Source organism: Taudactylus pleione, unplaced genomic scaffold (assembly GCF_031769625.1).
Source record: "Taudactylus pleione unplaced genomic scaffold, aTauple2 ptg000140l, whole genome shotgun sequence".
NCBI lineage: Eukaryota > Metazoa > Chordata > Amphibia > Anura > Myobatrachidae > Taudactylus > Taudactylus pleione.
In genome coordinates this window covers 400,972-428,610 of record NW_028284542.1, presented here as the reverse complement: position 1 = coordinate 428,610, position 27,639 = coordinate 400,972, and the positions used below count along the sequence as shown (strand labels likewise).

Below are 27,639 nucleotides of genomic sequence, written 5' to 3'. Positions count from 1 at the left end.
GTCCGAGGCCCCTTCCTCTCTCCCCGGCTGTCGTCAGCGAACTGACAGCAGCGGCCGCTATTTTTCCGTTCCGGGACAGCACACTGCGTCCAGTGACTTTGCAAGTTTTTCTTTGCACCCCAGTAAAACTTGCAGTGTTGGGGTACCCGTGATGTTCTGTGGAACATTGCAAAGAACTGAATCAGCCACTAAGGAGGGGAATTGAATTAGCATGTTGGCCAATGACGGTTGTGCTGACATTGTAAGTTTCCCACCACGACCTGTACAGAGTGCGAGGGATAACTTGCAAAGATGGCAAAACGCGTTGTGAATTTCCCCCTATGGGTTCCTCCCAACCCAGTATGTTTTTATATTGCCCTGTTATTACTTTTATTACGTTTTTATTATTCTTCAATTTATTTTTTACATTAGGATTTTTAAAATGTGACACTCGCGCATTTCTTGCTAATTGCTAAATGTTAACAAAATGGCGATAGAACCAATAAGGAGCAGCCGAGAGCGAGGAAATAAATATTTCAACAACATCATAAGCGTAACACAAGTGTGCAGCCTTTCTCCTAAATACGCCATGGGCAGGGGGAAGATTTGTCCTCCATTGTGCCCAAATAGCAAACGTAAATCGCATTCTATAAAAAAAGCTGCAAAGTGGCAACTTTCTTTAGATGGCATTATGATCTGAAACAGCAGCATGTGCCCCTGGGTTACGCCAGACGTGCATCACAGACACTTACGCCCCAATCGCACCCATGTTTAGACCAAATGCATTCTTTAAACTTAGGCAACCTCTGTAATGCAACAGAACCATCTCTAAACGACGCAGCAGACAGCAGACAGACAACGGTGCATTCGCAAACAGCCAATCATGAGCAGTTCATTAGTGCCAGCGGTTGTTGTCGCCATCTGCTGTTTGCAGCATGCGTCTGTTTCCAAGTCCGCATCTGTCCGCAATTGCATGAACTTAATGTTCTCCCTGTACATTACAACGTCAGCTTCATGCTCCAATTAGCCAGAACTCTGCTGCTATACAGTTACTTTCCTCCATGAGAATCTGCAGGTCTGCAGCTGGCTTGGTGAGCTTTAGTGCAAACCTTCCATTCCTTTATAAACAGCGCCAATAGAACTAACATTAAGGCGCTAACTCTGATTCACGCGTAATGCGAATGCAATTCCGGATGCCTGCTGTGAGCGAAATGCTGACGTCTTACACATCTACGCCATCACACCACCTCCAGTGCACAGTCCGACATACCAGCCATCATCGCTGGTATCTGATAGCTGCACTACCCCATGCTAGGGGCAGGCGATGCAACTGAATTTGGCGAGCACTCTGCACACGCATAACACATAACATGACACGAGTCGGTCTACATGCCTAGGACACACCCACGTAATATTCCTCATACGTGCAAAACCCTGTTGTCATACAGTTGACACCCAGCAGCGCCCACTCAGGCGGTCCCAGGGAAAACACTAAGCTTATGGGTGAGAGTCGCTCACAAGGACATAAAGATGCGTATGCAGCCCGTGACACCGACGCAGTTTGCTAACAATCTATAGACACCTAAAATCTATAACAATCTATAGACACCTAAAATCTATAACAATCTATAGACACCTAAAATCTATAACAATCTAGATGCTGCCACATTCAATCTTGCTTCCTCTAAGTTTCTATTGTCAAAGCTATATATTGTACCTTATAACATTGTACTTTGTACCATAACTTTGTACACTTAAATAGCCTATTTGGCTTGTTGGACCTTTCCGTTCTTTTATACTGTAATAATAATAATAATAATAATAATAATAATAATTATATATTTTTTTGTTATTAATTATTTTATTATGTATCATTATATACAAAATATAGGGGTCTATGTACTAAGCCTTGGAGAGAGATAAAGTGGACGGAGATAAAGTACCAGCCAATCAGCTCCTGTCACTTTACAGGCTGTGTTTGAAAAATTACAGGAGCTGATTGGTACATTATCTCCGTCCGCTTTATCTCTCTCCAAGGCTTAGTACTGCACATAGACACATATATTTTATACATAGTAATGAATAATAAAACAACTTTAAAAATATAATATATATATTATTATTATTATTATTATTATTATTATTATTATTATTATTATTATAATAGAACGTAAAGGTCCAACAAGCCAAATAGACTATTTAAGTGTGCAATGTTATGGTAAAAAGTACAATGTTATAAAGGAACAATATAAATAATAATAATAATAATAATAATAATAATAATAAATAAATAAATAAAAAGCTACAACCCTATACAAAGAAATATAATAAGAATATAATAATATATATAATAAGCCTATTCTAAATCCTAAACTGGAGCCAAAACTCTAAACCCTAGGTTAACATTAACTGCACAAAATTATACAATATTTCTGTCAAAACTGAAATGGAACTCTGGAGCAGAAATGTATCTAATTTGAGTGGGAAGGGATTAAATACTACTTCATGTTCCATGGCGAACTATTAGCTGTTCTAGCTCGGATCGCTGGGCTTATTTCAAGAAATATCAGTTACAATAAAAGATGACGGAACATAAAACACATTTCTTCAGTTAACGCTTCTCTTAATTGCTTTGATGTTCCTTCGATGGAGTTTTCCAGTTTGAAAACAGATGCTGGGAGTCAAACAGCGGGAGTGAAGGAATGGTAAATATTTCCATTGAGAAGGGCTCCACATTCCAAAAACATCATTTCCTAAAGCCCTCTCTGGAGAGGAGATGATTGTGCACTGTCACAGGGATTTGACTCATGGCTGACGGTGACTGTTTGTAGCAGAGTAAAATTCTTGGATACTGTATGTGGCAACATAATGTTGAAATGTATAGATTTCAATTTAACCAGTTTAAAAAAAAAAAAAAAATGTATCGCTCTCTGGGCCTGATTCAGAGCCGGACGCTCTGACAGAGCGCTCGCTCTGAATCAGGGCCGGGCTATTTTTTTTTTAGAACGGTCTCCTTGCCGCTCGCATAGCTGTGGGTGACCACCCACAGCTATTGCAAGCGGCCAGGAAGATGGTCGCGATGGTCAAGGCCATCGCGACCATCGGGCTTGCGACGAGACCCTTGTGGTAGGGTCTCATTGCCGCAAGCCCCAGAGAGATTTCGGCTCTAACATCTCTCCCACTGACATCACTTGTGATGTCAGTGGGGCCGCCCCCAAATGGAGGCGTTCACACGGGAACGCCTCCGTTTGGGCAGCCACTCCCCCAGCCCGCCCACCAAAGGGGGCGAGCTGTCACTCAACATCGACAGCTCGCCCCCTTTGTCGGCTCTGACGTGCGCATGCGTCCTGGCCCACCATTGACCCAGTTGCGAAGGCACAGCGATTGCAACCGGGTCTGAATCAGGCCCTCTGGGCGGGATGTACTAAACTGAAAAAAGCGGTACAACTCCCGAAAACGCCATTCTCCATGTTTTACTGCATTTCTCATATGTACTAAGCACTGGAATGTGATCCCGGGGCCCAGTGGCGTAACTAGGGCAGGGCGAGCGGGGTTCGTGCCCTGGGCGACGTTGGACCAGCGGCGCGGGGGGGCGCCGCCGGCCACGGTACCGGCCCGCCCGCCCTAGATAGCCAGTGTAGCGCTGACCGCAATGAGTGTGGTCAGCGCTACACATTTGCACAGGACCGGCGCTAGGCTTCCAGCGCCGGTCCTGTGCTGCACGCCTAAGCCCGTTCCCTCCCCCTGAGCGCTTGCCCAATAGCGCCAGGAGGCGGGCTCAGGCTGTGCATAACACACGCATCGCCGCCAGCGCTGGCAGCGATGCGTGTGTTAAACAGCAGCCAATGAGAGTCAGATAGACTCTCATTGACTGCTGCAGCACCCACTGCAAGAGCCGGACTTCCGTCCGGCTCCTGCAGTGGGTAATGGGACTGACGTCATGACGTCAGTCCCATAATGCTGAGCGCGCCAGCCCGGGCGGACTGGAGGGCGGGAGCGGCATCGCGGACAGGAGCAGGAGCAGCGTGGAATCAGGTAAGTATATTTTTATATATATTTATTTATTTTTAAACCTATGTGCACAACGGGGGAGGTGTGGCTACTACTGGGGGTGCCATTGGGAGGACCTCTACTGGGGGGGGACTACTACTTGGGAGGGGGACTACCACTCTAAAAGGGGCCTATTACTAGAGGCACTGCACTCGGGGGACCACTACTGGGGGCAATAATAGGAAGGGCCACTACAGGGACCACTGGATAGGGGGGGGTCACTACTGGGAGCCTGCATCAGGGGGACCACTACTGGGGGCACTGCATGGGAGGGGGGGACACTACTGCTGGGGGCACTATATAAGGGGCTTACTGCTAGGGGCACTGCGGGGACCACTACAGGGGGCACTAGATAGGGGGGATCACTACAGGGTGCCTGCATAAGGGGACCACTACTGGGAAAACTGCATGGGGGGGACTACTGCTGGGGGCACTATATAAAAGGGCACTGCATAAGGGCATACCGCTACTGGGCGCACTGCATTGTGGGGACTGCTACTGGGGGCACTGCATAAGGGGGAACACTACGTGGGGCACTGCATTTGGGGGGGCCACTACTGGGGGTACTGAGTAAGGGGAACTAATTGGGGGCTGTATAAGAGGGACCACTACTGGGGATACTGTATAAGGGGCACTACTATGGGCCTGCATGAGAGGGACCACAACTGCATACTGGGGGTACTGTATAAGGTGTAATATGGATAGGAATGTTCAGTTTGAAAATAAAGGGTCCCCACATCAGCGTCATGTGACACATGTCAGTGACGCTGAGGAGGGAACCCAGGACCAGCTCTGCCAGCCGGGTCACATCAGGTGAGAGGCTGGAGGGGGGGACGGAACATAGGCACAAGCACATTGTGGCTTGGGGGGTGGGCACAGGTGCCGTGTGGCTTTGAAGGGGGCCCCACAACTTAGTTGCCCCAGGGCACCCAAAAGCCTTAATCCAGCCCTGTACAGCGGTAACCAACCCTGGTATGTACGCGATAAGAGGTGGGATGTACCCAATAAGAGGCGAGATGTACCTCATTCGCGGATACAATGCTTAGTACATTCCGCCCTTTGTGATTTTTCTTTTTGACTTAAATTCAGCAATTTTATCACATCAAAGTGTCTGAAAAGTGCTCTTTAAGGTGCGATCTTGTTTATGCTTAAAACAATGTGCTGCTGTGAGCTGTTTATTTGTTTACACTGCTGATTATACCAACCTGCATTCTAAGAATAATAGCCTACAGCCCAGATACAGCTATGGGAGTGAGAGAGCAAACCATTTTGGTATTTTGGCTGTGGTACCGAGCAACGCCGTGTCATTGGTGATCAATATACAGAGAATGGGCAAGAAACTTATGTACAACAACAGCAGGTGCAATTTGGGCAGCACAGTTGGCGTAGTGGTCAGCATCACTTTCTCCAGGGCCGGATTAAGCCTTGTGGGGGCCCTGGGGCAACTGGGATCCTACTTCCCCTCCCTCCTCCCCACTGCCACACATAGCCTACCCTACCCCCCTGATTACTTACCTTCTGGCTCTGTGTTGTGAATGAAGGAGCACAGTCATAGAGCGCAGAGCGGCTCCTGAGGCCCATACGTGCCTACTTTTGAAAAAGCATTTCCGGGAGATTGTAAAAGCGACACCTATGACCGTGGCGGTAAAGTGGGCGTGTACTGCTACATCTTCGGGGCGTGTCATAACACTGACTTGCATCCAAATGTAAATGAGCCCCAAAGCAGTTAGTAAGATCTACATGCTGATGAAAACACACTGATACTTTTCAGAAAATGCCTGTAGCCATAGGGATCAATGTGCCTTATAACCATTATACTAATGATCCCATTTGAATATATATATAATTATATATATATATATATATATATATATATATAACAGCTTCATAATGAGAGTAAGGTGGAGTCAGGGAGATTTCTAGTCTCTTCAGGGAGATTGCTACTATTTCAGGGAGTCTCCCTGACAATGAGGGAGAGTTGGCAAGTATGGCTGAGGCCTGACATCACATAATGAGTCACGTGATGCTGATGAGGGGACTCGGGAGCCGCTCTGTGTTCTATCGCTGACTGTGCTGCTGCATTCAGAACACAGAACTGCGGAAGCTCAGCTGCATCTGGGAACAGGGGACACTGGACACTGACCCTGTGTGGGTAGAGGCAAATATACTGTATGATTGTCTGGGTTGGGTGGTATATATATATATATATATATATATATATACACACACACACACACATACAGTATATGCGTGTGTGTATTATATATAAAACAAACGTATATATTATATAACATACACACTAGCACACTCATATGCAGTATACACACACATACATACACACTAACACATATACATGCACAGTATACACACACTAACACTTATTATATATATACTGTGACACTGTCAGGATAGGGGTCCCTCTCCTGGGGTAGATGGACTCCCTCTTTACACACACGGCAGCCGTAGAAACAGGATACAAGTCTGGGGTTCTCGTACAAACTGGTCGGCGCCAGTCTTTATTGTGCCAAATGGATGTAAACATAAACAAAACATAAACATAAGTCCTAGCCCGGCTGGGCACTAGCTACACAGCAGATTCCCTCTCTATAATAATGGTAGGGCCTATTGCCCTCACCACCAACAAAACACGTGCACATTACTTACAAGGAAAGTAACCAAGTGTCTCTGAACAGGCTAGTCTGCCTGCTCTCCCAGGTGTGAGACCCTGCATCAAAACTCTACACAGCTCTTATGAGCCACTTCCAGATGTAATCATGTATATATTATTAATAATTTGGAGTTGTGCACCTGAGATTTGTCTGTTTCTGTGCCTGCAATTAGTCTCATCAGGTAGCACCTCCCATTATATATATATATATTAGGGTTGTGCAGTCCAGAAAACTTTCCCATGTATTCATTAATTAGCCTGCTCTCAGGCTGAAAAGCCCAACACCTGATGGGGCCCTGTGGATGGAGCCGTCCCTTCTTTCTCACACCCACACCCCCAGGACCTATTATCCGGCTTTTACCAAAAGTCGACACTCAAATCTGCTTGGTAAAACAGACTTTTCCTGGGGGTTTAAAACACATATTACAGGAATCTGGACACATATACACGCCATCCCTAACTTCTCCAGTGATTCTCTCACACAATACACATTAACACACATACATACACATATATACACACTAAAGGTGCCCACACACTAGGCAATATTTTACACGATCAGCCCGATTCGACGCATCGGGACGACAGATCATGTAAAATATGTCCTAATCGTGAGTCTCTACTCATGATTACGATGCCGATGCGCGTACCCGCTGGTCGTACATCGCATCTTCAGATCTTGCTTGCTGCAGGCAAGATCTGAAATCTTATCACGATGCAATGGAATAGTATAGGATGCACGATAGATCATGGGTCAAATTGGATTGTTTTTAACACCAAATCGTGCTCACGACTGCAGGGGGAGAAATCAGACACGATATCGGATCGTGACCTGAACGCCTAGTGTGTGGGTACCTTAACACTAACACATACACAGTATACACACACTAACACATACTGTATATATACAATAACACATACACATAAATACACACTAACACATACATACATAATAAATTAGTACACTACACATACACTTACAATTTAATGCAGCAGCACCAGAATGATAATCGCAGGCACCTCACCTCATTAGGTCCCGCCCCCTCATGCCGTAATTCCGCAGTTGATATGGGGACAGGGCTTGCCGCATTGGCTCCGCCCCCACTTTGGCCAGCGTAGGCTGCGTGTGCTAGTGGTGGGGGCCCTTTTGTGTGCTGGGGTCCCGGGGCGGTCACACCTGTCGCCCCCTCTTAATCCGGCCCTGACTGCCTCATATCACTGAGGCCTTTTGGTGTGGAGTTTGTATGTTCTCTCCATTTTTGCATGAGATTCCACATTCCAAAAACATACTGGTAGGATAATTGGCTTCAGAACAAAAAAAAAAAAGTACTTTGTATGAATTTTGTATGTGTATGCATACAGTGATATGGAATATAGATTGTAAGCTCCACTGATGTAAATGCCCAAATACAGTATTCTCTGCGGAATATGTGCGCTATATAAATAATAGATCAATATGTGATCAATGGATGGAAATGGATGGAGCTAAATTAGAAGTACTGGACTTACTGGCGTTTATTTACTAAAGTGCAAGTTTTTGGAAGTGGAGATGTTGCCCATAGCAACCAATCAGATTTTGTTGACAGCTCGACATTAGGAAAATTAGTTTTATCCTTTTTACCTTTCCGTAGCTTCTGTCTGATAGGCAACCCCATGTATAGATGACGTTGCCTATAGAAGTCTATAGTCTTCTTTCCGCAAGATTTCCTCTCCGATCCGTGTGGCTTGTGCTGGCGATGGGCGTTCATGCGCATTAGGACTCCCGTACATAAAACCAAAACTCACTTCTTTGCAGTGACAGCTCTATATCGGAAGAGCTGTTCCGGCATGTAAGTATTCATGATTACCAACACTAAAAGCCACCGGTATGCATGTAAATAGGGGCGGGATATATCGATATATCACAATTAAATACGTGATACATCCCACCATTTATCCTTTTTAAATACAAAAAGTATCACTTGAAAGAGTAAAGAATTGAGGAGATTTAAATGAATCTCCCAAATTCTCATGTGATCAGGAACATGCACTTATAATGAAAGAATGTCTTTATTTACCAACTGTTTTTTAAATAGCGCCAACATTTTTACAAAGAATATTTATTCAAGACCATCGCGACCATCATTTTGCACGCTCGTATATGCTGTGGGTGGTGACCCACAGCTATACGAGCGTCCAGGAGGACACTCCATATTAATGGAGGTGGGCCCTGATTTAGAGCGAGCGCTCTGGTCAGAGCGTCCGGCTCTGAATCAGGGCCAATGTTCCCTACCACATGCTCACACACAGACACACTAGGGGTCATTTTTGTTGGGAGCCAATTAACCTACCAGTATATTTTTGGAGTGTGGGAGGAAACCGGAGTACCCGGAGGAAACCCACGCAAGCACAGGGAGAATATACAAACTCCACACAGGTAGGGCCGGAGTGGGTATCGAACCCACGACCTCAGTGCTGTGAGGCAGTAATGCTAACCATTACACAATCTGTGCTGCCCATAGTTCATAGTTTATATAGTTCATGTTTTGTTCACACTGAGCATATATGTGACAATGAATTTCAGAATGAAGAGGAGGAGACAGGTTTACAAGCCGGCAAGGAGTTGATGGTTCTGGAAACTGTGATGTCCCCCAAAAAGAGACCTTTGAGTGTAGAAAGCTTATCATAGGGGATGCTATTGTAATATAAGGGCTACCGTAACTGGCTGATATGTGCGCAGTCGAGTATCGCCCGGCAGTACTTCGCCAGCAAATGAATCCACACCTTTGATTTAAGGTTGACAGCTGGATGTTATTGAACATGTTGTAACGATACTGGATCAGAACCTCTATATACCCCTGCCTATACCTTCTAATATCCTACCTATAAACCTCTAAGGATGACGCTAATTTGCGTACGCAGTCATACAGTAAATAAGACTCCAGACTTAGAACATGTGGTTCCAAAGCACAATGTATTATTCAAGTAAAACTACAGTCAGTTACACACTATTGATCCAGACACAATTCGTCGCAAAGGAATTATACAGACCCAAGTACAGTATACATACGCAGTGCTTCCGGACCAGATGTTAGGCATCAGCAAGAAACCCCTTGTCTATCAGCATTCAGCACGAAGACTAAAAAGCCAGCATTTGAGCACACATATTTATACCCCCCAGGAATAGACAAAACAATAGAGACGTTTGTTGCTGATGTCATTGGTTCCCAAGGGGGATACATCTGTTACAGAGCGTTTAACAGGCTGATTCAAATACACCCAACCTAGCCTCTAACAACTGGGGGTCTCTGGATTCCCGCCTCATGCAAAATCCTAACAGTTGTTCATATTATATACATTTTGTTGCTTGAAGTCTTTGCGGTCCATAAGTCGGAAATGCATGATGCGATCTCCACACCGATAATACCGGAATTCTGTTGAAAGAGTATGCATCAGTACAAAACCAAACACGGCTTACTTAGCATGTATAAAACCTTAGTTACCAAATAATCTTTATTTCACAGCATTTATACTAAGTGAACAAACTTAAATCTTATACCTTAAAGCTTATGGAACCTTGTATGTGAATATGTAATGTGTGAGTATACGGGGTTTGATATAAAGACGCTAGTTAACTGGGGACAGATGCGTGCGCGTTTAGCTACTAAACAGCGTTTTCATATAGGATCTTATGCATTCGCTAATATGTGACTAGTTAACAGCGCAATTGTGCGTATTAATGTGTATATGAGAAATGATGAAAGATGCAATCGCATGGTGCTAATAGTAATATCGCCATATGTACTTAATTGTGAGTTTATCTAAAATGGCGCTTGGGCGGCCATTCGCAAAATGGCGTCTTGCAATCTCATTTCCAAGATGGCGTCTTGCGGCCAGTCGCAAGATGGCGTCGCCGCGATTCAATTTTAAACTGATCTTGTCTCAGCCAATAATCCAGCTTCGACAGTTGGTACTACAGGTGGAGTGTCCAATATCCAAATAATCCGAAATACTGAACACGCAAAAGGGAATTTTTTTTTTGCGTGACTGAGAAAGTGACATCTTTGCTTTCTGTTGGTTCCATGTACACAAACTCTGTTTAATGCACAAAATTATTAAAAATACTGTATAAAATGACCTTTAGGCTGTGTGTATAAGGTGTATATGATACATAAATTAATTTCATGTATGTACACAATACATGCTTGATGCACAAAATTATTACAAATATTATATAAAATTACCTGCAGGCTGTGTGTATAATGTGTATATGAAACATAAATGCATTCTGTGTTTAGCCTCGGTCCCATCCCCAAGATATCTCCTTATGGTATGCAAATATTCTACAATACGGAAAAATACAATATCCAAATTACTTCTGGTCCCAAGCATTTTAGATATGAGAGACTCAACCTGTATTGGTTTATCTACAAGTTATGTCTGAACGGTGCTATGAACTTTTATGGCTAATTAAACAGGAGCTTGTCTAGGTAGGGTCATCGGTTTACTTTTTTGAAAGTGTTCCCTGACCACAGAATGAGGTACATTAGGATACTGTGCTAAACTCACTTTGGTCCTTGGTTAAAGGGACTGGTGTAAGAAGGAGGCTTTTGGATCTGTCAGTCATTGGCATACTTTGCAACGATAAGACATTCCCGAAACGCGTCTGACACAGAACGAGCAGGCCCGCCAATAGCTGCGCCAGGTCCCGGGTATAAGGGGCGTGGCCTAATAATGGCAGTGTGGCCACGCCCCCTTATGTTAAAAAAAAGAAAAGAAAAAAGTTTTGTGGCGCTGCACGTTGGCGAGGGGGGCTCTGTGAGCCCCCTCAGCCTGGAGCATAACCAGTGGGGGGTGCGATCAGCTTGATCGCTCCCCCCAAAGGAATAGGAGACTGCTATGGCTGTGTGCTTAGGGTCGTTGTCCTGCTGAAAGATGAACCGTCGCCCCAGTCTGAAGTCAAGAGCGCTCTGGAGCAGTTTTTCATCCAGGATGTCTCTGTACATTGCTGCATTCATCTTTCCCTCTATACTGACTAAGCTCCCAGTTCCTGCTGCTGAAAAACATCCCCACAGCATGATGCTGCCACCACCATGCTTCGCTATAGGGATGGTATTGGCCTGGTGATGAGCGGTGCCTGGTTTCCTCCAAACATAACACCTGGCATTCACGCCAAAGAGTTCAATCTTTGTGTCTCATGGTCTGAGAGTCCTTCAGGTGCATTTTGGCAAACTCCAGGCGAGCTGCCATGTGCTTTTTACTAAGGAGTGGCTTCCGTCTGGCCACTAAACCATACAGGCCTGATTGGTGGATTGCTGCAGAGATGGTTGTCCTTCTTGAAGGTTCTCCTCTCTCCAGAGAGGAATGCTGTAGCTCTGACAGAGTGACCATCGGGTTCTTGGTCACCTCCCTGACTAGGGCCCTTCTCCTCCGATCACTCAGTTTAGATGGCTGGCCAACTCTAGGAAGAGTCCTGGTGGTTCCGAACTTCTTCCATTTACGGATGATGGAGGCCACTGTGCTCATTGGGACCTTCAAAGCAGCAGATATTTTTCTGTACCCTTCCCCAGATTTGTGCTTCGAGACAATCCTGTCTCGGACTTCTACAGACAATTCCTTGGACTTCATGCTTGGTTTGTGCTCTGACATGCACTGTCAAGTGTGGGACCTTATATAGATAGGTATATGCCTTTCAAAATCATGTCCAATCAACTGAATTTACCACAGGTGGACTATAATTAAGTTGTAGGAACATTTCAAGGATGATCAGTGGAAACAGGATGCACCTGAGCTCAATTTTGAGCTTCATGGCAAAGGCCGTGAATACTTACAGTATGTATATGTGATTTCTTAGTGTTTTTTTTTTTTAATTAAATTTGCAAAAATCTCAAAAAAACTTTTTACATGCTGTCATTATGGGGTATTGTGTGTAGAATTTTGAGGACAAATATGAATTTATTCCATTTTGAAATAAGGCTGTAACATAACAAAATGTGGAAAAAGTGAAGTGTTGTGAATACTTTCCGGATGCACTGTATATGACAAGATTGAGTCAAAAGTAATAATAGGGGGCAGGAAGCCAGCATTTATAAAATAAGCAAATTTCTGGTACAATGGGACACACTTTGGAATTCCAGGGCATAAAACTGACAGCAAACATAGCTAAGACCTTGGTTACAGTGTGTGAAAGATCCATAGAATAGTATAGGATATAGTAGTAGAATGCATGGGACACATTTATGGCTATTGTTTAGACTTAGAAAATTTTAAAGAAATAAAAAAGATAAAATATCAAAATTATTCTTAAAAACAAGAAAATAATAACATAAATGAATAAAACCGGAAAATGGCAGACAAGGACTACTTTTATATTCTGCAAGTATTTTTCTTTATATCCCCAGATTAAAATTTAGGTGCTATAAGGTGGCATATTAAATGCTTTTTTAAGACCTTTTCACAGAGAATAATTCTGCCGATAGGTGAGTGTAATGTATGAAGATAGAACACTATAATACTGCACTGTAATACTGTAAGTGTGTCTACTGACATACACCAAGCTAATTCTTTAAGCTATAGATTTGGGATGTAGTTTCCTTGCTAACAGACGGGACGATGGCTGTTGAAATCCCGGCGTCGGAATCCCGACCTGGGACTAAACATAGGCGCCTAAGTCCCGACGCCAGTTTATACGCCAACGCCAGAATCACGTCAGCCGGCATCCCGAACGTAAGTATAGCGGGCCGGGTTAGGTGTTAGCCACGGGGGGGTAAGAGTTAGGTTTAGTCACCACGGGTCGTTAGGGTTAGGTTATGGGGGGGAAGGTTAGGGTTAGGCTACAGACAGGGGGGGGTTAGGTTTAGGCACCACTGGGGGGGTTATGGTTAGGCACTAAGAGGGGAGGGTTAGATTTAACCAGCAAAGGGGGAGGGTTAGCTTTAGGCACTAACAAGGGAGGGTTAGGTTTAGGCACTAACGGAGAGGGTTAGGGTGCGAAGTGTGGAGGGTTAGGGTACAAAAAACGAGGGTTAGAGGTAGAAGTGGGGAGAGTTAGCATAGTAACTTGCCCCTGTCGGGATACTTAGCATCGGGATGTCGCTATTTTGACAGCTAGCATCCTTAATGCCGGTATTTCATATCCAACTCATAGATTTAAATGCTTGTAATCCCTGATTTGTAAAACATAAAAATGTAAAATTAGGTTTTTTTTAGCTTAAATCACTGTTTCAGGCTGTAAGGATAACCTTGGTATTTACCATTGTCCTTAGTTTGTTTCTTCAGCATTCTATTAATGAGCAATCATTCTGAACAGTGTCATTAGACAACCATGGCAACTACAGCCACATGGAAAATGATGTAGTGAGCAGAGAGACTTTAGAATGTCTCTATGAGCTTTGTCTGCTCTGGGTATTGCTGTAACATCCCCCCCCCCCCCCTCCGGCTCCCTCCTCTGCTATCATGTGAGATGCTTACAGTTCTCAGCATATGTAAGTATGACTGACAGCCATACGTTGCATGCTCTGGTGAGATTTTGAAGAGATCATGATTTGTAGGAGGGCATGCTTATAAGGATTTTAAATAAGAAATAACTTCTAAGCTTTAATGTGCTACTATTAACTACATTTTTTCTAATATTCCTCTCTCCAACAGAAAAAGATGGTGACATCTTGTCAGAACCGGTCCTTGCAGCAGATTCCTCTGGCTCTTCATCCGGCCATCAAAGTGCTCTACCTATCTAATAACGGCTTGCGGAACATTACCAAGGATCCACTGTCTTACTACTCCTTCATAGAGATCCTTGACATTAGCAATAACAAAATAAGTTTTATCCAGCCTGATACCTTCAAGGATATGGTCTATTTGAAAGAAATAAATCTTTCCAACAACTACTTAGATAGATTTTCTTATTACGGGTTGCCAGGCATAGGACTCTTACCCAATGTCCAAAAGTTGGACCTGTCAAGGAACAGCTTGTATACCGATATGACTGGATACTTTCTGGAGGATGCTCCGGACCTTCGTTACCTGTCGCTGTCAGAAAACAGCATTACTATGATTTCGCAAGAAATGTTTTCAGGCACCCCGCTCTTAGAAGAAGTGGATCTTCGCAATAACATCATCATGGACATCGAGGAAGGCTCGTTCGAGCTACTTACTCATCTCACCAAAATTAACCTTGTAATGAATTCCATTACCTGCATATCGCAATTTAATCTCCGACAGCTCCACGGCCTTAACCTCAGCAAAAATAGCATACAAACATTTCACTCGTCGGAGTCCGAAGAGGAATATAATCTTACATATGTTGACCTAAGCGACAACAAGCTTGGGTATTTTCCTGTGCTTCCCAGCAACAACAATATCGTCTCCTTAAACTTATCCATGAATCTCATAAGTTTTGGAGGAAACACATCTCATGAAGAACTTGATTGGATGGAAGAAGAAGGCTTAAGAAACGTGAGCGTGGTCAATTTACTGAAACTCACTCATCTAGACCTAAGTTACAATAATATAAAGTCCATACCTGAGGATTTCTTTGCTGTGATGCCAATGCTTCAATTCTTGATCCTCAGCAGGAATTGCCTTGAATTTATTTCATTTGCGGGCTCTACTAAACTAAACTCCCTGGAATACCTTGATTTAAGTTACAATTCTTTACAGAATATTTCGCTGGCTTCAGACTCCCTACGTTCTTTGAGAGTACTTGACCTACAAAATAACCAACTACACTTGGTTGAATCTATTGTCTTTCAAGTTCTCCCAAGCATCGCCTCCATTAACCTTGAAAGTAACAGCATGGGTTTGTGTGGTCAGAACTTCGAAAAGGCGAATCAAGAGCCAGAGAGAGATGGATGTGTGTATTTTTCTAACATTCCAACTTTACAACGTTTAAACCTCAGAGAGAATATGTTGGAAACTCTACCACAGTATGCATTTTATGGCACTCCGCTGACTTTTCTTGATCTCTCCTTGAACCTTGGTCTTACAATAAGACCAAATGCCTTGAAGGGGTTGGAAAGTTCTCTAGAAGTTCTACATATCGAAGACAATTCTCTCTTTCAGTTGAATGTTGACCTGCCTCTATTAGTCCAACTTAGATATTTAAATTTATCTGGAAATCAATTAACGTGGCTGCCCACGTGGAACCGAAATTGTCACCTGGAGACACTTGACTTGAGCAACAATAGCTTTAGCAATCTGAAAGACAGCAATATCCCTGCCTTAGAAAACACTTTAAAAACTCTGTCTTTACACGGAAATCCACTCGGCTGTTGTACAAACTCCTGGATCATCCACATGGTCAGAAGAAACACAGTGACCATCACTGGTCTGGAGGTCACAACATGTCAGAACTCTAATGGTCAAAAGGAGGAGATACTTTTAGGCCAAAACAGTTCAGACAATTGTGAAAAGGAGGATTTGAAAAACACGAACACGGTCATAATTTTAACGGTAGTCTTTGTGTTTTTGGTGACTGCCATTGGCGTTGGGTCTTTGGTTTGCTACTGCAGACACAAACTTAAACAACAATTTAAGGCTTAATATGAAGGATGTGCGTTAACATGGTGGACAATGATGTTCTAAGTCAGTGAGTACAGCCGACAAAAAGGGTGGCAAATTGTTCCCCCACCTAAATCATTTTAAAACAAAATGGTTTGTGTTTTGTATTCCCTCCTAAACACTGACAGTCATGAAAGTCTGAGGAACACTAACTTTTAAATGTAATTGTCACCATTGTTGGTGATTGTTTTCTTGCGGGGTAATGGGCTGTTTAGCAATGCTGGGGCAAACCAGGTGAGCAGTACTTTATATTGTACTTCCTATGGCAGGTCACAATGTAAAGGAAAATAATTGCTACAATACACGTTGCTACTATTATTTGCATAATTGCGTCAAATCATAAATTATGTACGTATATGTAAATGTTTGAAAGAGTTGTCATCCAATATGTGGGTTGATGTGCCGCGTCTAGACCTACGAGGTTATGTAAAGAGAAAAGCAATATATTTTCTCAGTAAGGTCCAAAGGCCATATATTTCATGGAGCATCAAACATCAAAGCTGTTCAATAATGTATGTTCACATTTAATTTCAGATCATTTACGTTTCTGTATAGCTCATTAAACACTCAATGCACTTTTAAGGAAAGTTGAGTATATGAAGTTAACTTCAGAGCTAGTTAAACCTTCCCTCTAATTACGGTTATACATTCCACTGCAGGGCAATCTAAAGAGTATACATAACTTAAAACATTTTCTTTTACCAATACATTTATCGCCCAAGCCAATCAAATATAACATAACATTTATATTGCTTAATGCATTGTGGCTGGCTGACACAGCTAGGATATCCAGTACAGCGCGGATGCAGATAAAAGCATTATGGAGCCGGTTGTCGAGCGGGGCTGAAATCTGTAGTACAGGCGTAGCTGACGGGTGAATATTTTTAAGAAGTTGCGCAAAGTAACCAATCATTTATCTAGCACAGTCTAGGCTGTGAAATGGCAAATTTACCAAGGCGAGAGTTTTTTAGAAGTGGAGATGTTGCCCATAGCAACTAATCAGATTCTACTTAACATTTAACTAGCACCTTCTAGAAGATAATAGCTAGACTCTGATTGGTTGCTATGGGCAACATCTCCACTTCTAAAAGTTCTCACCTTAGTTAATTTACCCCTGAGGCTTGATATATAACCCCTTTAGTATTCTGTTTAATATCTATTGGGTACATTTGGCAAGTTGATGAATTGCGATAAAGCCGGGGGTTCTCAACTCGAGTCCTCAAGTACCCCCATCAGTATATGTTTTCTGGATTCTTTAATCGTGCACAGGTGAGTTAATTTATTTTGCTGGGTCAGTAATTAGCCCTACCTATATCCACAGACGGGGATCCTGAAAACATGACCTGTTGGGGGTACTTGAGGACTGGAGTTGAAAGCCAAAGTGATAAAGTAAGAGTGGGTATTGTTTTAAAGCAGTGTTTTTCACACTTTGTCCCCGGGAACCTCTGGAACTGCATGTTTTCCATGTTCCATGTTTGAGAAACACTACTTTAATGAATATACTGTACAATGCTATGAGCATTTTAGAGTCTAGGGTAAATAAAAATATAAGAAAATAAAATAATTTTAATGATTTAAAAATCAATTCTGCATATTCAGCCCTTTGCAGATAAATGAAGGGACCCAAAGTAATATGTGAAATGTTGTTTCAAAAGAAGATGATGTAAAAATATTTATTGTGTCAATGCCATGAAATCAGTATTATTTTATTCAGTGAAAATTGTAATGGTCCAGGAAGTTGGTATAATTACATATCTACATATTTATTTTGAATGGACTGGTAAATCATCTTACAATTAAACTAAGGCTTCCGGATTCTAAAAGAAAAAAAAATTGTGACCCTCCAGTAATATGAAATTTGTTACTATCTATCTCATATCTATCTATCTATCTATCTATCTATCTATCTATCTATCTATCTATCAATCTATCTATCTCATATCTATCTATCTATCTATCTATCTCATATCTATACCCCTTGATATATTCCATTTAAAGTGTTTCTCCTACCTCCGCTCTGGTCGGGCCTCCCATGCCCACATGCTTTACTAAATGTCTTTCTGCCACGGGGCCATGTTGCATTTGCCATGGGAGATGAGCAACCAGGTCAAAGTATGGCTCTCGGCTGCCAAATTCAGTTGTGCTGTTTGCGTACAGGCTCCAAGGAGGAAACCTGGCCCCGAAAAGAATGATACAGCCACCAGTACTCAACTAGTGAAAGTCAATCAATTCTATTTATATAAGTGAAATATGTACAGTATTCCTTCATAGTTTATTTCCACAATTCGTATTCTTGTCACCTTCACTGGACCATCACAAACCTTTGGCTAGATGTTTACACAGTTTAATCCATCCACTACTTAACTCACCAGAAGCAATCGGGAAATACAAACAAACTTCACAAAAAACTTGATATGTTCAGAACATAACTTGGCACACAGGGGAAGTTATGTGCAACAAGCCAGAGTACTGGTTCTTTCTGTTATGTGCAACAAGCCAGGGTACTGGTTCTTTCTGTTATGTGCAACAAGCCAGGGTACTGGGACTCTGTTATGTGCAACAAGCCAGAGTACTGGGACTCTGCTACAGTATGTGCAACAAGCCAGAGTACTGGTTCTTTCTGTTATGTGCAACAAGCCAGGGTACTGGTTCTTTCTGTTATGTGCAACAAGCCAGAGTACTGGTTCTTTCTGTTATGTGCAACAAGCCAGGGTACTGGGACTCTGTTATGTGCAACAAGCCAGGGTACTGGGACTCTGCTATGTGCAACTAGCCAGAGTACTGGGCCTCTCTGTTATGTGCAACAAGCTAGGGTACTGGGACTCTGTTAAGTGCAACAAGCCAGAGTACTGGGCCTCTCTGTTATGTGCAACAAGCCAGGGTACTGGGCCTCTGCTATGTGCAACAGACCAGAGTGCTGGGCCCCTCTGTTATGTGCAACAAGCCAGGGTACTGGTCCTCTCTGTTATGTGCAACAAGCCAGGGTACTGGTCCTCTCTGCTATGTGCAACAAGCCAGAATATCAGTCCTCTCTGCTATGTGCAACAAGCCAGAATACTGGTCCTCTCTGTTATGTGCAACAAGCCAGGGTACTGGTTCTCTCTGCTATGTGCAACAAGCCAGGGTACTGGTTCTCTCTGCTATGTGCAACAAGCCAGAATACTGGTCCTCTCTGCTATGTGCAACAAGCCAGAATACTGGTCCTCTCTGCTATGTGCAACAGACCAGAGTAATGGTCCGCTGTGCTATGTGCAACAAGCCAGGGTACTTGGACTCTGCTGTGTGCAACAAGCCGGAGTACTGGGCCTCTCTGTTGTATACATTCTTGACATGTAAAATAGGTTCTCAGGAATAAGGCCAGCTCACCCTGAGTGCATATCTCCAGCTCCCCTCTCTGATTACTCATGCTGCAAAGAAAAAAACTAGTAAATGTAGTACTGTATCTATCATTTTGCTGTAGAAGTTTTTTTTCAACATTAATTTCTCTATAACCAGCCCTGATACAGAGTTGTACGTAGGCCTGTCTGTGTGGCGTACATTGTGTGGATTCGCGCTGCACATGTGCCAAAAGTGGGCGACACACAAGTACGGGCTATGCAGGGTAATGCACATCCATACTTACAACCGAAGTGGCGGAAATCACATAGACAAAGTTCAGGGAGGGCAAATTAACACATATGCAACCTACAGATGCATCCACATGGCACGACTTAGATGCTCTGTCATGGGTAGCGTTACCCGCACTTTTCCTGGGCATCTATAATTTGCATAATAGTCATATACAAATTTGTTTATAGTGTCCTAGGCACTTAGGATCAGGGTCGGTCTGGCCATCTGGCATTTTTGGCAAATGTCAGATGGGTCGATGGTCTGATGGGCCAGCCTGGTCAGCTGTCAGAGGCTGGAGGCCTGGCAGAGCTGCTCTGCCTCCAGGTGCTCTGCTTGGTAGGATGGATGAATGATGCGATGTGATGTCATGATAAGTACCAACCAATCAGCTCCTAACTGTAATTTTTCAAACACAGGGCCTTATTTATCAATGAGTCTTATCATTCACAACGAGTGAGAAAACTCATTGCTTATGATAATGGTGCTCCAGCCAATCAGTGCCCAACTGTCATCTGTTTGAAAAATGACAGTTGGAAGCTGATTGGCTGGAGCACCATTTATTATACACAACAAGTTTTATCACTCGTTGTGAATGATAAAACTCCTTGATAAATAAGACCTACAGTAAAATGACAGGAGCTAATTGGTTGGTACTTTATCTCTCTCCACGGCGCTTAGTGCATATTGTGGGAGCCTGAGAGACAGTCGAGGAGCCCTGAAAAGGACATCAGAAGCCGGACGTCATTTCCAAGGTGGTCATTTGTGCTTTAATTGCCAGGGCCAATCTTTAGTACCAGTCCGGCCTCGTTTAGGATTTATATTTTGGTGGCAAAGGAATTGGTATTCATTTGTAGATTAAGCATAACCAGTAGCGGCGCAAGGCATGTAGCCGGTCACTCATATCAGACCTCCATCTTTTTGCCTTTGTACCCAGATTAGCGAATGAGTCGCACACGGAAAAATACATGGAATGCCAGCATCAGTGTTGAGGGTATCCTCGGTGCATTGTACCTGTGTTGCATTAGTAATGTGAACAACACTAAACTTTTTCTGAAAAAAAAAAAATTCCTGTTGGGACATTTGCGCGCCTACAGTAATTTGCAAAATCCGTGACGCCAAACTGGGCAATTTGACATGATTGAAAGATACTGTAGATCCTTCATCCTCCACACAAAACCACATCGAAGTCTTTAAAACCAAATCGTAAATAAGGATTAATCTAGATGACAGTCCCCTTAGCACATCAGCTAGTTGGTGATAAGGAATGACAATTATATTAGAATGCGCATTCAATTAGTTTTGTCTCTCGTGTGTTGGTAGAATTCCCCTGGCAGTGGGGAGACAGAGGAAGCTATGGGATTAAAGGGTAAGCTAGTAAGTAACGTAAGCATATGTGTAATAAACGGCAGGTATGGCACATACAGTAGGTCAGATTCTAAGCACCAAGAAGGTCAAGGGCTATTAATTCCCTTCATATCTGAAATACTAAAATGAACAGAAATGGCCGTATTGATTACTCCTTCTAGGTAACTTGAAATATTATTCATAGATTCCAATGAAACCATGCAGAATGTGTCTCAGTATATTACTGTACCATATTGAGCTGTTTTTCCTGAACCATTCATGTGTACTGTACACGGACCATATATACTCTAAAAAGTATAATTTATTGAAAAAGCTTCACATACATATTTTAAATTATATTTAAAGTAATTATAGATTATAATAAAGGTAATTAGGGAGATCATCTGTAGCTCAAATTTGCAGTAGGGCCAAGAAAACCCTCATTCTGACTCTGTGGTCTAAAGGTCACGTTATAATGGCTTTGATCCAGGGGTACCACAAGCCCCGTTACCCCACATTAGAACTTTGGTGCGGGCTCTTTACCTGGTATTTGGGTCCTGATTGGATGGTTGAGACACTTGGCCAATCAAGAGCCACGTGACATTTCAGTTCCTGGGAGCTGTATCAAACATTTGAGAGAATAAGGCGGAGAAGCAGATAACAACCAATCAGCTACTAGCTGCCATATTATAAACCATGCTCGATAAATGATAGCTATAAGGTGATTGGTTGCTATGGGCAAGTTCTCCACTTTATCGCTGTTGAAAAGTTTGATACTGTACATCTCCCCGGCACATGGATCTCTATGAAGTTTTATATATTTGGAAATTGGTTAAATGTTTAAAAGTCTTAAAACAAACAAACACACACAAACACACACACACACAATTATTTTTATTAATCTCTTATGTGTGTGCTCTGAAACAGTATGTGACTCTTGCATTAAAAAACAAAATAAGTTCTGCCAAAGTGCGTCGGTGACTGGCGATTTCAGCCAGCGCATATGAATTCAATTACAAAAGTCAGTAGTCTGAGTGTACATATCCTCCATCCTTCCCCATTCACTACAGTAGTACACGACCGGCAGTCACCTACGCTCATAAATTCGTGGCAGAAATAATTTGTGGATTTACATAAATCATTTAGTCGCCAATGATACATAGTCATTAACGAAAGTGTCAAATGTGCAGCTGTCAAACTTTTGTCTTATTGTTAATACTGTACATCTATTTTTTCAGCATTTTGCAGGATGAGATTATTTCAATGAGATTCAAGAATTGTTCACAGATATACGCTGGGACAATGGGTAAAACCAATACAAACCATCGTAATGGTAGCCTGCATTCGCATATGAGGCGTACTTGTCTAATCTTCCAAAACGTCCGGGAGACCAATGAATTTTGGCTAGCTCTCCTGGATTCCCTGGGAGAGTAGACCTGTCTCTCACATCAGGGAGCTTGATGATGCAATTCACGTTAAATCTCTTCAATACGCAATGCACCCGCTCCAGGTTCCCATAATAAAATGCACTGTGCCCCTGGTTCACTAATCACATGTAATTACCTTTCTTGTCTTCAGTTATGATGGAAAGCTGTGATGAGTAAATAAAATTCACCAACGCTGGATCAGAAATTGTGTTTTAGGTTAAGACAGTGGTTCCCAAACTGTGCCCCGTGGCACCCTGTCGTGCCTCGGGACACTTGCAGGGGTGCCTCAGGTTGGTGGTCCAGTACAAAATCAAATTATTTATGCAAACCTGTCCACCACCACGTAACTGACCCTAAGGATGACAGGGGAGCGCAATTTACTTCACTTAACTACATTTTTTTCTGAACTTCTCAATAACAACATCTTGGCTTAGGGGTGCCGTGAAAACATTGCTGATACTCTAGGGCGCCGTGATTCAAAAAAGTTTGGGAACCACTGGGTTAAGATGTTTTTGCTAATGACACAACTTGCGCAAAGTCAGTCTATAATCTCAATAAAGATGGCAACCTCATTACCACAATACTATTAATGCACTAAAGTTTTCTGTTAACTGTTGGCAAAAAATGTTGAATGAGAAAATAACTGACTCACTGACCCCCAATAAAGTGAAGAGACACAAAATTTGTATGGTTTGATCATGATGTGTTCAGGCCGTACAGACAGTATGGACATGGCAGTGGGACTTGCCAATAACATCCGTGGACATGTACTGAGCTTGGTCTCAAGCACAATTCACATGAATGGTTTATTTTGTATTCTGCCATCTGAGCTATGCAGACTTATTGAATGTATGTACCAATGTTTTCTGAATGTATTTTAATAAAAAATAAAGTTATTTTGATACTGTAATTATCATATCGGAGTCTCTTGATTCTAAAAGATCATCAATAATATAAGGTCCTCTATATTGTGTTTTTATAATATAATATTAGTGCTGATGCCCTTTTGTCATGTTAATGACACAAATTATTTCAACACGTGAAACCGATATACTATTGTGCATTAGTTTGTGTTGTATGTGCGATGTGAAGGGGATGTTTGGTAATGTTGGCATCTCTGTGGTGTTAATGTGTTGTTGATGCTTGTTGTGTCAGTAGTATCATTGGTGTTTAAGAGGATTTGGGTAGTGACCTTGGTGTTGTGTGGGTAAAGATTAAATGGTTGATGGAATTGGTTGTTTGAGGCACTTTGCCACAGTTAAGTTGTGGTGGGATTGTTTCGAAGTTGTTGCAATTATGTTGATAGTGTGGGGTGGGGGGGGTTGTTACCATAACGTTAGTGGTGTGCGTATGGTTTTACGGCTTTACTAGTGTTAATTTTTGTGGAGTACAGCTGTTTTTAGTGTTGTTGTTCTATTGGTGGGTTGCTTGTGTGCGGGTGGTGATGATGGTGTTTGTGTCATGTTGAGTGTTGCTGTAGGTATCACTCTAGTGAATTTACTTCACCAATGTATTGGTGTGGCGTTATCAAAGTTAATTTTGGACTGTCGTTGTTGCAGTGTTGGGTTCTTCTGATAAAGATGGAGTGATATCTAATGTGTTGTGATGTGGTATTTCTAGCATTAAAATGTTGGAGAAGGTTGCGGTGATGTAGAAATGTTGGCTTTGGGGATGCATCTGTGGAATAATGTTACTGGTTTTGTTGATGTTTGTGGACATGTGATGACATTGATAGAGTGTTGCTGGTGGTTTTGTAGCTTAGTTGGAGTGGGGTTGGTGGTGTTGATGATATGGTAGTGTTAGAGGAGTGATGTTTTTTGTTTTTTGAAGTGATGTTGGTGGTGTTATTGGACTTGTGTTGACATTAGTGAAATGGTGGGATTGGTGGTGGTAGAGCAGTGTTGCATTGCTGGTCATTTGTGGTGAAGTGGTGGTGTTGGTGTGGGCGTCCACCACAAAAAGTGTTTTCCCTGGTTCCCCCTGAAGTAATAGGTTACACTGGAGTGGTGGTTCAGTGTTATTCCCTGTTCCCCATGAAATGAAAGGTTGCACTGGAGTGGTGGTTCAGGGTTATTCCCTGTTCCCCATGAAATGATAGGTTGCACTGGAGTGGTAGTTCAGTGTTATCCCTGATTCCCCATGAAATTATAGGTTGTACTGGAGTGGTGGTTCAATGTTATCCATGGTTCCCCATGAAATGATAGGTTGCACTGGATTAATGGTTCAGTGTTATTCCCTGTTCTCCATTAAATGATTGGTTGTACTGGAGTGGTGGTTTAGTGTTATCCCCGGTTCCTTGTAAAGCGATTGGTTGTACTAGAGTGGTGGTTCAGTGCTATCCCCGGTTCCCTGTAAAGCGATAGGTTGTACAGGAGTGGTGGTGCAGTGTTATCCCTGGTTCCCCATGAAATGATAGGTTGCACTGGAGTGGTGGTTCAGTGTTATCCCTGATTCTCCATGAAGTGATGGCTTGTACTGGAGTGGTGGTTCAGTGTTATCCCTGGTTCCCATTGAAATTATAGCTTGCACTGGAGTGAATACTTCAGCTCAAAAAAGCATGTAGACATAATAGTAACATAACACACAATTAGTTGCTTAGTAAATAAATGAAGCCTGCAAAACACGTTTTTTTAAACATTTATCCAGCAATTCAACTTCGTTGCTTTACAAATAGCTTCTAGGAGAACGTCATGAGATTGTGATACAGATGACTTCTGGAAGCAAGGTCCCAACACCCTATGTCCCAAAAAAAAAAAAAACAAAGCAGAAATTATAATTAAGTCTGGATGTATCTAGTTGGGAAAAAATAAAATAAAATTTTCCAGACTTTCAATTTAAACTTTGTGAAGAGCTTCTGCCTTTGATTACACATCTTGGACATGTTTATTTTGGTTACTTGCCCCAGACAAACATGAGCCATATTGTCAATTAAAAAAAAAATCTTTTATGACATCAGAATTGGAGAGCAGAATACGGTACACATGCTCTGGGATTCATGGGAAAGTGCTTCCAACTAAATATAGTTAACTAGAAATAGAATAAAGTTTGCAAAGATAATTATTCATACTGAGAAGAAAAAAAACAGATTGTTATTGTGTAAATAACTACTGTACAGATGTCTCACATCATCAGTATGTATCATTGGAGGCAATTTTTTTTGTCCATCACCTTTTTCTGAAGAGATTTTTGTATCAACAGTCCCGAGTTTTCAATGAACAACGAAGAGAATGAGTTGTAATGCAATGTTTCTACATAGGTGCAGTTGGACATTATACCTAAGCAAAATCGGGTGTACACCCTAATTGAGCAGGCACATGGTTCATCTGCTCTTGGTGCTCACCCATCTGAAAATCATCATCAACATTTTTAAGATGAAACCAAAAGTCGGCAATCTTGATAGCTAAAAGCTTTACCAGGCAGTTTAGCCTATTTTTATAATGCTCCCACCTCCTTACTGCTCACTTCACCCTCGTGTTTCAGATAAATCGTTAAAGTAAGGGGGCACTTCTGTTGTCTTTATTTTATTATTATAATGTTTTATTGAATATATTGATGTACTTGCCTATGTGTATGAGCAATGTGCGTTTTTGCACCTACAGTATATGGCGCAAGACTGTGACAAGTGTTGATTCTTGCTACATCCAAGGTCGTGTAAGTTTCTTTCTGGGCATTTTTGAGGCTACAATGATTTGTGTCATATAGCAAAATGTGCGCACATGCATTATAATTCTACCTCGTCCCTACAGGATTAAGGGGCTCATTTATCAATGAGTTTTATCATATGCAACGAATTTTAAAACTTGTTACGTATGATAATGGTGCTCCAGCCAATCAGCTACTGTCATCTGTTTGAAAAATGATAGTTGGGAGCTGAATGGCTGGAGCATCATTTATCATACGCAACACGTTTTAACACTGATAAAACTCATTGAAAAGTGGTCCCCAAAGTCGGGTTTAAGGATGTGACAAAAAAAGGGGCCTATTTATCCAGTATGCATTTGCCTTAAACCATTCGCAAACACCTATCTCCACATGATCAAGCAAAAACTATTATTGGGACAATCTAACAGTAGGCTAAAGCAGGATACATTCCCATAATGTTCTATGCAGTAATGTAATCATTTACAAAGCTCTAAAAGGCTTCACTTTTTGGAACGTGGCCCTGATAGCTAACGCCATGTTCAGTTGCCATTGGCCATTGTAGCCTAGCGCCTACAGTTCCACTATAGAGTGCTCTTTCACTCCATGGCCAGTGTCACGACCAGAGTTTCTCGGCATAAGGGATGACAGGTATTACCTGTAAGGGTGCTGTGGCGTGGTCCTTCTGGCGGAGGGGCTGGTGTCTGGCGGCAGGCGTTGGCTGTGCGTAGTGTTCCGCTGGCACTGTGTCATTCTGGCTTGGGTAGGCCTGGTGGTGTTTCCATTCCGCTCTGGTATGGGTGCTGCCATCTTGCCTCTGGTCATGTGACTTAGTTGCTCCAGTCCTGGCATGTCAAATGCTCTCTCTGACCTATCACGATTCTGCACTGGGTACTTAAGGGAGTTCAGAGCTTCCCATAGTTGCCAGTGCAACGTGTTTCACAGCGCATGCTGTGAGAGAGTTCCTGTGCTCTTGTAAACCTGCCTGTTTGAGTGCTCGCCTGTGCTCCTGCTGGATCCCAGCTTTCAAGTAGCCTGCACCATTCTGGCTGCTCCCAGTCTCCTGCTGGAACCATCCTGCACCTTCTACTTACCCTTTCCCTGCCAAAAGGACCTGTGTGTACAGTTAACCCTGAACCTACACTGCCTCCATTTACCTAGCTCTCTGTTTCTACACTGAGCCATCTCAGTACAACTCTCCACTTAATTCATCAGCTGCTGCTATTCTAATTACTCCATTACCTCTCCGGATGTCACCTCACCAGTTTCAATCAGTGCTGTTATCCTGTCTGCAGACTTGCAGTGACCATTTAGATTACAAAGACTTTTATTAGTTCTGCCACTACCTTGGCATTACCTATACATACTTCACTACAGTTTCTAATC

The 27,639-nt window shown here is 42.6% G+C and overlaps 1 protein-coding gene across 1 annotated transcript in view; it reads left to right on the top strand.

Annotated features, from left to right (window-relative positions):
• The window catches only part of LRRC32 (leucine rich repeat containing 32), a 51,694-nt gene extending 34,494 nt beyond the window's left edge, over positions 1 to 17,200 (top strand). The window contains exon 3 of the mRNA XM_088473807.1: positions 14,324 to 17,200. Within this exon, the coding sequence (XP_088329933.1) occupies positions 14,324 to 16,216 (1,893 nt within the window). The 3' untranslated portion in view covers positions 16,217 to 17,200. The remainder of the gene's footprint in view (positions 1 to 14,323) is intronic.
• Positions 17,201 to 27,639: the final 10,439 nt, after the last annotated feature.